General features: G+C 37.8%; 1 protein-coding gene across 1 annotated transcript; it reads left to right on the forward strand.

The window, feature by feature from the left end:
* The first annotated feature begins 4,824 nt into the window (after positions 1–4,824).
* On the forward strand, positions 4,825–8,718 carry six2a (SIX homeobox 2a). The gene is made up of 2 exons (XM_088609975.1): positions 4,825–5,735; positions 7,899–8,718. Exons 1-2 carry the CDS (start codon positions 5,176–5,178, stop codon positions 8,200–8,202), a joined length of 864 nt encoding a protein of 287 aa, XP_088466101.1. The 5' UTR covers positions 4,825–5,175; the 3' UTR covers positions 8,203–8,718.
* The last annotated feature ends 1,505 nt before the right edge of the window (positions 8,719–10,223 follow it).

The raw sequence follows: 10,223 nt of genomic DNA on the forward strand, positions 1-10,223 counted from the left end.
GAATTTGTTAACTTACTTGCCCTTCCCAACCTAACAAACAAACTACAAATTAAATCTGCCTGCAAAAATACCCAGTTGGACTACACACGGGTATGGTGTTAAGCACAGCCAGGCCTCAAGGGACAGTGGAAGTTACATACCCAAACCATAACACATGAAGTGCTAAAAACTTTAAACATTTGAAACGCATAAATTTTATTACATGTAATAAAAACAAGAAATAATACACTGTGTTGCTAAATAAAGCAACTCTCTCTGAAAGCTGAATTATGCCTGGATTTGCATGAGCGCTCTTCTGACCTGTAGCCACCAGTGCATTTGACTGCTCTTCAGTTATTCTTCGATGTGCCCAAGAAAGTCGCGTTATTTCTAAGTGGATAATTGACACCTGTCCACGAGATTTGCTAGAGGACTAATCGATGCAAAGGCCTGTTCACTAGTTGCACATTTTTTTACACGAATTAGCAAAATGGCTCATTCTAACCGCCGGCCTTTCGACCTTCCTCCATTTCGGCCCGAGTTTCCTTTTTTAAAACGTAGACGTCAGTTTGAATGTTCAAGCTCGTTCTTCGGACAAAAACGATAAACAAGAAATGTTTGTTCTAAATGTGTTTATCTTTACCCCCTATTAAATGAATGGAATTAAAATTGAGTCGTTTTCCAACAACGAGTTAGATCGTGAGCTCAGCCTCAAGGGTCTAGTGAACTGATGTCTACATTTCCGCAGAAGACATTTACCTAAAGTGTATTTACAGCTACTAAATAACAAAGATAGCTATAGTCCTTGGTAATGCTATATCTCCCTTCCTATTTAATAGAATGCGACACCTTCGGTATTTTTCCCCTTAAAATACGTAGCTCGGGGCAAGCAGAAGATCTGCTCCAGCCAGCAGTCTGTCTTCTACAAAGGCCAAAGAGGAGCCCGGTACTCCCGCCACCCCGAGTTCCCCCACATCTTGGAATAATCAGGCCAATTAGTGCAGGTCGTGGCAGCAAGCTCTCGGGTTAGCGGTGGGAGGCTGTGAAAATAGGGGCCAGCTATTACAAGAAACGCGATCCCCATTCATCAGTATTGTAATAATCACCACTCAGACTAGCTACACGGGCCTGGCGAAGCTCTGATCAAAATGATCCGTGGAAGCAAGAGGTTTACAAATACTGTCAGCCTAAGACTTGTACCTTGATTCAGTCTGTCACTCCTGGGGTCCCCCTCCTCCCCTTTCCACAAATCCAGAACTCGATTGAATTTGGAGGGCCCGGGCGCTGCGACTCGCCGCGCTCGCTTCCTCCGGCGGGAGTTGATTTTAATTATTATTTTAACCCCGTAGGGATCCGAGAGGGACAGCAATAATTTACTTGACCATCAAAAACAACGAATAGGGATCAGAATGTCCTGGAGATTCTGTGATAATTCTCTGCCTGGACAGGCAACACAATAAATAAATATATATACTGTACACAAGACACAAATGTACTGTATATGCATAAATACTCAGCAATTGTAGCCAACTGTTATTTGTACTTCTCCTCAAAGAAAGGTTAAATATATTGCAATTCTAAAGCAAACCAAAGCGCTTTCTGAAGTGGAAAATTTTAAATAACCACCAGGGCAGAACACAGAAGTACTCTGAACATCGGCTTTATTACTAAGAGTTCAGAATACTTGGTTATTATATATTAAGTAGTTCTCTGTTCCCTCCCAGACTGAAGAACGGAAGCTAAGTTTAAAAGCTGTCAAAAAGAAGCAGTGCGAGTGTTCAAATGCTTTCTACACATACTCAGCCGACTTTTACAGTACAAATTTTCATCTGATAAAATACTTTCTTCAGTGCAGTTTTATGAGAATTTGAATTAGTCCCCTAAAATAAGTAGCTGTTAATTGTGGCGTGAGAACATAAATTGTTTATTTAATGTCTGCCTGAATCTAATTTTTGCTCTTTATGTAGTTGTAGTTTCAGTCATGGTTTTGAAATTACAAAATAACAAGATATTAAAATACTTATTCACCTATTTCTGTGAATATCTATATCTACCTGTGTTTTGCCATATGCAAACACACAATTATTATATTGTCTTGAGCTCTTTCCGTTAAGCTTTTTACTTAGGAAAACCCGAGATTAAACAGATTAAACTAGCTTTACACAATAGTATTTGATAGATAGCGAGACGGGCATCACAAACAATAAGGTAAACGATCACACGGACTGTACAGGCAGTTTAAAGACTACAAATCCTTTTGTATGCAGTTGAATTCTTCCAGCGTTTCACCTGTCCGACATCACAGCAACTTTTAATTGTTCAGTTTTTGAACCACAAGCCGCGAGTGAGAGGCAGTATCCCAAAGCAATACTCACGGGGCCATGACATCAGAAATGTAATTACATAGAAGTTTTAGTCCTGCTTTTCCTGTTAATTCACCTGTTTGCCTTGCCTTACGAATGATTTGTTTTTAGTTCTCAAATAACTCTACTTTGTTACTTTGGTTTTTTTGTATAATTAGGCTGGATTTAGAGTATTACGTTTTCTCCAAATGTATACTTGTGTATTCTGTAATATCTTGTCTGTAATGAATATGTATTTATTTCTATTTATTTTAAGAGGGGCGATCTTAAAATTATCTAATTAATTATGTATGCCCCTTTGAAGAGATGGGAGTAGTCACAGGCATAGCAAAGAAACGATGGTTATTGCAATGAACGATCGGGGCGTATTTTCCAAAGAAAAGTGATCATCGTAAATTTATGGATCTGAAGACTAGACCTGCGTGTTAGCTGTAGCGTGGGAGGTATGATAGGTCTTCCTAGTCTTTCTTTTCACACCAAGCAAAATGCAGCACCAGTATGTAATTTGTCCTGATTTAAGTGGCCATGGAACATATAATTCAGTTCATATTATTGTTCTGCAAAATGCAGGTGAACGCTTCTTAAGTGATGTTTGCACAAGTTATAAGGAAAGTGGTTGTTGACATTGTGTTAGAAACTGCATGAGTTTGGAGTCGTTAGAAGCATATGTGTACAGGGATGTCGCGTTTTATTGCGTTTTCTGTAGCAAACAATACGCAGGCTACTCACTTGCAAACTGCGTTACTACCTGAAGAGCCGCTAAGCTGAACAGAGGTCTTCTCTGTCTTCTCTGACTGCAGCGGCGAACCTATCATCTGCTGTTTGATCCTGGAAACCTCCTGCTTCCAGCGAGTACAAGAAGCAAGGTGAATAAAAGCGAAACAACCTGGAAAATGACGCAAAATTCAAAACAACGCACCTTTTATCTCTTGCCACTATACCACCCTTCCTATTTTAAAAACAAGCATCAGCGATTTTATAATTTCACATAACCCTTAGCTTTGTCAATCTTTCTTGTGGTTTAGCATAGTATTATTAAGGTCGAGATCTAAAGTAGCAGTGGAAGATGAAAGTCTGTAATCAGGTACAATTATACTTAAAGGACCGAAGTGAGAGAGGGAAAGACAGGAGACAGGAATCGACTCAGAAAACACTCTAAAGCATTTTTGCTATAAAAACAAATAGCACGAATCGGTCCATCGGTATCCTATAGGATAATAAAAAAAAAGTAAGCAATGCTAAGATCGAGCATTTAAGGTCTGTTGAAATACAATATTCTATAATTCCTTTTCTCGTGAGTAAAATAAGAATTTTTAAAAAGCTTTATTCTTATAAATCCATTAAGATAAAAACAACGCAGCTTGTATACAAGAAAAAGATTCAAGATTCAATTCGTTTTAAGAGCAGAAAGGATGAAACTGACACTGACTATGTTATTTAGTAAAATCATTTAGTCATAAAAAATAAATGAGGTAACTTATACAAGGTTGAAAACGGTCTCCTACCAGCGGCTACGCAGAGTGGTCTTCCGTATTAAGGGCAGAAACTGTGAAGCTATTAGAGAACTTCACTCCTCGTCACAGCGATGTAGGTTGTAACTATTAGCTCAACCACTGTAATAAAGCAACTGTTCTGTGGATATCTGTATGTCCTGTAAAAACCATGAATTCGTTTTCCAGTTCAGAATATTGACACCTTTAAATGAAAGCTTTTTTCCAATTATATATTTAATTTAACACAGATCTTATGTTTATAATATATTGTAATATGTAATACATTTTACACAGAATCAATCTGCATACTTTAGCTATATTTCCCTGAATCCTGCAATTATTTTGAGCAGTCCTGAAAGATCCAGAACTTCCCTTTATAAATCTGTAACGGTAAACACAAACATCATGTAGTGCAGAGAAAACTGACACTTCAATATTGCAGCAAGGGATATTTTGAAACAAAGGCCGCTCTCTTGTGTTTTAATCTCAGTTTTAATCTTAGGTGAATTAAAGGACTAGGATAAATTGTATGTATGGAGGCAAAAGTCGAAAAATTGTCAAGCTTTTTTAACATGAATGAGCTTATGTTACTAGAATGGATTTTGGCAGATTTTGCACGCAAGAATCAGTGCAATCAATTTGCCAGCACAGTATGGGTGCGCACGGGTCCGTACTCTGGCGCCACCCGGTACAAGTGGAAAGATCACGGCACAGCAGCTTCTTGTTCTTTGGCTGCTTTGGGTGTCAGTCAAAGAAAAGAAAAAAATAAATAGGAAAAAAATCTCTAAGCAATATTTCAATCTGGAGGCGGGTTAAGAGTGGAGGGGAGCAATCTGTCAGCCGAGCCAGGGAGCCACCTCAAAGCATATCGGGTTACTTTGAATGACAGCGTAACCATGGCAAATAATTTGACTAAAACTATTGTCTTATCCTCACCATCCCCGGGTCAGATAACCAACCAATCACAGCTCACATAATCGCTTTTCTTGCCAGCTTAGAATAATATTATTAAAACAAGGGAGAGAGTCTAGTCTTTAGGAGTACGTTATGTTGAAACGGCATAGAAAAGGAAGCGATCAGCTTTGGAGGGACTAAAATCTCAGTTCTATAATATCTTAAAGGGATTGCCACAAACAAAGTATTTCTGAACAACACTAAGAAAAAGTTTTCGACTTCTCTTTTGGATTTTTATCAATGTGGTTTTGAAACAGGTTTTCCGCACAGATCGACGTACCGCTCAAGGACTTACAGGAACCGACCAGCGGGTTTTAATGTCGTAGTTTAAAAGAAGACGAAGAAAACGAGACAACAAACCCATTTATATATATAACTAAGTGACCATGTCCATGCTTCCAACATTTGGCTTTACGCAAGAACAAGTCGCGTGCGTCTGCGAGGTCCTTCAACAAGGAGGCAATATTGAACGACTCGGACGCTTTCTGTGGTCCCTACCTGCATGCGAACACCTTCACAAGAATGAAAGCGTCCTAAAAGCGAAGGCGGTGGTAGCTTTTCACAGGGGCAATTTCAGAGAGCTTTACAAAATCCTGGAGAGCCACCAGTTTTCGCCTCACAACCACCCCAAATTGCAGCAGCTCTGGCTGAAAGCGCACTACATCGAAGCGGAGAAACTGAGGGGCCGCCCTCTTGGGGCTGTGGGGAAGTACCGTGTCCGCAGAAAGTTCCCTTTGCCCCGGTCTATCTGGGACGGCGAGGAGACCAGTTATTGCTTTAAGGAAAAGAGCCGGAGCGTTCTGAGGGAGTGGTACACTCACAATCCGTACCCTTCTCCTCGGGAAAAGAGGGAGTTAGCGGAGGCTACAGGATTGACTACAACTCAAGTAAGCAACTGGTTCAAAAACAGGAGGCAAAGGGACCGCGCCGCTGAGGCCAAGGAGAGGTACAAGTAAATACAATTCTCTTTCCTACAGGACCTCTTCTTCGTGTAGTCATAAACAAAAATTGTAAACGGTTTTAAATATAGCTTTTAGGAAAGGCATTGCTTTTCTAAAAAAGGAAACTAAGGAACTCCCGGAATCACCTTATGAATTAAATATATGTAATTGGAAACAAGGCAGGGCGACAACATATAGATGGAAATGTTCACGTTCTAATGAATATATGATATTCAATGTTAAAAATATCTCATTTAAGAACATTATATGTAATTTGTGCCTATATACATATTGTAATACGAAACGGAGCAAGCTTTCTATATCCACTGTATTTTATCGAATAATTTAAGTGGCTCTCAAGGCTTAATTTATATTAGCCCTTGGTAATCTATAAAAGCCATTCGTTTATATTAAGGGCTCCATTAAAATTGAATGATAGGGTCATCTGTATATTTATACATAATTTGAATGTGCGGTACTGCTCAGTTTTCCATGTAAGACCTTACTTTAAAACCGCTTAGTAAAGAGCAACTAAATTACTGAATTTAAAAACTAAAATTATTGAAGGCAAATATTTCCCGTGAAGAAAGTGTTGTAATCTTTTTCTTCTCTTACTTTTGAATGAAGAACGCACAAAAATGATTTTGAGGCAAAATACGCCTTAAGTGTAGTTTCAAAATGCATTTAGAAAATTATAATAGTCGGGTCTAAAGGCGTACAACCTTTCAGTTAGGTGTTCTCCGAAAAGATGGGTGTCTTGTTTCGGCATCACCCGGGGGCGACTAATTCAATGCTGGAAACCTTACCGCGTCAACCCTCCATTTGTATTTTACATTTCTACATCTCGGTGATGTCTAGTTCGCAGACTTGTAAAATAAAGTTTAGAAATTGTAATTTTACCAAATAAATTCACGTATTTTATATATGCGTATAAGAACATGAAGTGTTGCCATATTTACATGTATAGCATACACTTTTCTTTGAAAACTTGAGGCAGTTATTGTCAGCTGACATTCTCTTAAACACAGCCTGCAAAGATTACAGTAATTAAAGAACTTTAAATAACAGTATTTTTCTGATCATATTGTGTGTAAAATGTTTTGTATTATTAGAAGGCTCCATTTCCAAAGAAAAGGGGGGCTTTGTTAAATTTAAATTAGGGGGGAAATACGAAAATTAATAATTTTGTTTTCGAGAAGGAGGAATCTGACTATCTTAAAAACAGAAAAAGGGAAAGCTCTTTTCCGCTAATTTACCTACTATTGTGGAAGAAGCAACAAAAATGTTTAGTAAGGTATGTTTATCCTACAAATCCAAACCACGTGCAAGGCTTTATCTAGCCTATATCAAAATCCTCCTTCACAAAAGCTAAACTCACGAGATACTGTATATGTAACAGGTACCGTCCGTTCAGCAGTTTCATATTTATAACAAATTTCCCACGTAGATTTACATTTGCCTATAGACAAGTGAATGTACTCCAAGAAACAAAATGGCCTAGATTATCCGAGTTCTTTTGCAAGACAGAACGTGTAACTGGGTAGTTTTCATTAATTGCTCGAAAACACCACGGCATCCGTATTGTGTAAAACATGCATCGTTTCATAATAAAAAAAAACTCTTCCTAGTCCTCAAAGGTGCTAGAGAGTGATTTGTTTTAATATATAAATCAATCAGGAATCACACTCAAAAAGTGATTTTTCTATCGCGTTTGCAAGTTCGAACGAAAGAAAAACGAAATGACAGATATTTCAGTAACTTGATTTCTGCGGAAACATAAGCGTTTTAGAGACCAACAAACTATTTACAGGTTTTGAACTTCTCGAATAATATATTATATACTATTTAACTATGCAGGTTTGACAGCGTTTACGCAATTGTATTTCTAAAATAGTAACACCAGTGTGAAAATAATTTTAAATCGTCCAGAGATTTTTACTCAGGGAATGTCTTTATTTGCTTTAACGTGTTTTTATTGACATATCTTAGCATCCCGTTCTAAATGTTTAATGATTCCCAGGAATGTTACTGTAAGACTTAGAAAAGCACATTTAATTGAGAGTCCTGCTGTTACAGCCTATGAGCTGTAACAGTATGAGAATATTTTTTTTGTGGGGGTGGATTGGGTTGTACGCATTATTCTGATTTTTCTCATTTCCTTCCTGCAGGGAAAATAACGAGAACTCGAACTCTAACAGCCATAATCCATTGACTTCTTCCATGAATGGAAATAAAACAGTTTTGGGGAGCTCGGACGACGATAAAACTCCTTCGGGGACCCCCGATCACACCTCCTCAAGTCCGGCTTTGCTTCTAACCTTAAACTCCGGGCTGCCACCTCTGCACGGCCTTGCGCCACCACCGGGTCCTAGTGCCATTCCGGTACCCAACACAGACCCTGTGCACCATCACACTTTACACGACACTATACTCAACCCAATGTCGTCCAACCTGGTCGACCTCGGCTCTTAAAACCCCAGGATCCTATTTTTAAAGACTCTAAAGAGAAAGGGACGAATTTTTATTCTCTTCTGACACTTAAGTGATGTACAAAAAAACATTAGTGGATATTTTGTCATCCCGGGAGAGGTGAGATGGTAGGAGTTTTTAAAGGTATTGTATTAGAATGTAATAACAAGCTATATATGACATTTGGGGGAGTCTTACTATTTTTTGATCAGGACTGATTTCAATAGATCAGTTTTCACCCAGCCGGTCTACCCCTAACCCCCTATCCATATGTTTACATACTGCAGATTTTCAAAAATGCCATGAGTTTTATTTTGTACGGGGTTTAATACTGGACATTTTGTGATGAGGAAGCCAGTCTATGAAGCAAGAATTATAATCTTTTTTCCTTGTATATTATTTTGGAAACCTACTGCATGTAAACATTGCGAATAATAAAAAAAATCGATCCCATCATAGTTTCATATTTATATGCCATTTACAATAAAACCAAACATTTGAACTTATCATCCAAAGAAAGTGTCTCAATTTCCTCAAAGGAATTTGCTCCGAAGTTTCTTGTTGGTGGAATGATTCCTGCGTTGTGTTTTGTTTATAAAAGAGTAATAATATTAAGGCATTCATGCTATAAAAGTGGAATCCTCGCACAAGCCAATCTAGTACACGCGTGTCAAATTATAGAAATGTAAATGGGATCACGAATACGAATTGACGAAATGAAAAACGTGATCTAAATAATTTAGCTTGTTTCTTAAGATTCTGATCAAACATTTGTTAGTATTAAGAGTTAATACCCTTTAATCGTTTTGGATTTGTTGTGAGACAATACCGTGACCTGCAAAGGTTATACAGCCTGGGCACAATTAGCTTCCAAACCTGTATTTTCTATCTTTTATCCTGGGGGGTTGGACGGACATACAAACGGAATCATACTGTATTATTTTATTTTTTTTAAAGAGCACTGTTTTTGGTTGGATATTAGAAGGCCAATGGTAACCTTAATGCTAACCTTACCTAATGGTAACCTTAAGATCTTGAAGATCGGTGCATGTTAATTAGACTTCATTTTCGAAGGATAATTTTCAGCAATACACAATTTAATACCGAAGACAGCTTTGTGTTACAATAAGCTTATCCGGGGTTTTATTAAAAATCAAAATGCAGTATATTTATTTAATGTTGTGCTCGAAGCAATTTGTGTCTACTGCCAATATTTTACGTACGCGTAGTCAAAATCAATTATAAAACATTGACAATCGCCGGATCCATATTTTATCAGAATATTATACGATACATAAAATACACCACAACATTTTTGTCATCTCTCAACGTACACATTTTGACATTTTGTACAGTACATACGTGAATCAATCGCATTGTCTATTATTACTTTTGTTAAAAAGCATTGATTTTTTTTTAAATGCCGTAAATCAACTTGAAATTATTTAGAATTTCTGTAACCGTTTCGAGTTTATGCTCAATTGACCTCTCCGGCAGCCCGCTGTTCAGCAAGTGTAGCTAAAACAAGTTTAATTGTGCGTGATAGGTCGGAAGTCATTAAAGATGTATGGAAGTACACTAGAGTCGTAAGTCCTTGTTTTTAACGATCGGGACTTTTTTAATACAGTAAAAGCAGCCTAGTCATTGTTATAAGGAGTTTCAGATTGAAACTTAAAAGACGCGGAAGATGAAGACAATGCTGTATTGTAAGAGCAGTAAGATGTATATTTTAAAAACAGAACAGCAATTGTCAGCGTCTAAAGTGTCTAAAATCACCAGATATTTCTCAACAAAATTCTCTTAATGTCTTATATTAAAGCCGATTCCCATGGTGAGCACACCTCACAAAACAGTACACAAGCGGTCGAGACAGGCTAGAACACAACAGAGGTTGACTGTTAAAAGAGCCTCCGTTGTCTCTTGGTCGAGGACGTTACCATAGCGCTAATGACACCATGTCATGTCACTTGATGTTAGTATTGATTGTGTGCTTGTATTTCAAAACAATGTTACTTATCAATCAT

Source organism: Lepisosteus platostomus, chromosome 17 (genome assembly GCF_059453375.1).
Source record: "Lepisosteus platostomus isolate fLepPlt1 chromosome 17, fLepPlt1.hap1, whole genome shotgun sequence".
Lineage (NCBI taxonomy): Eukaryota > Metazoa > Chordata > Actinopteri > Semionotiformes > Lepisosteidae > Lepisosteus > Lepisosteus platostomus.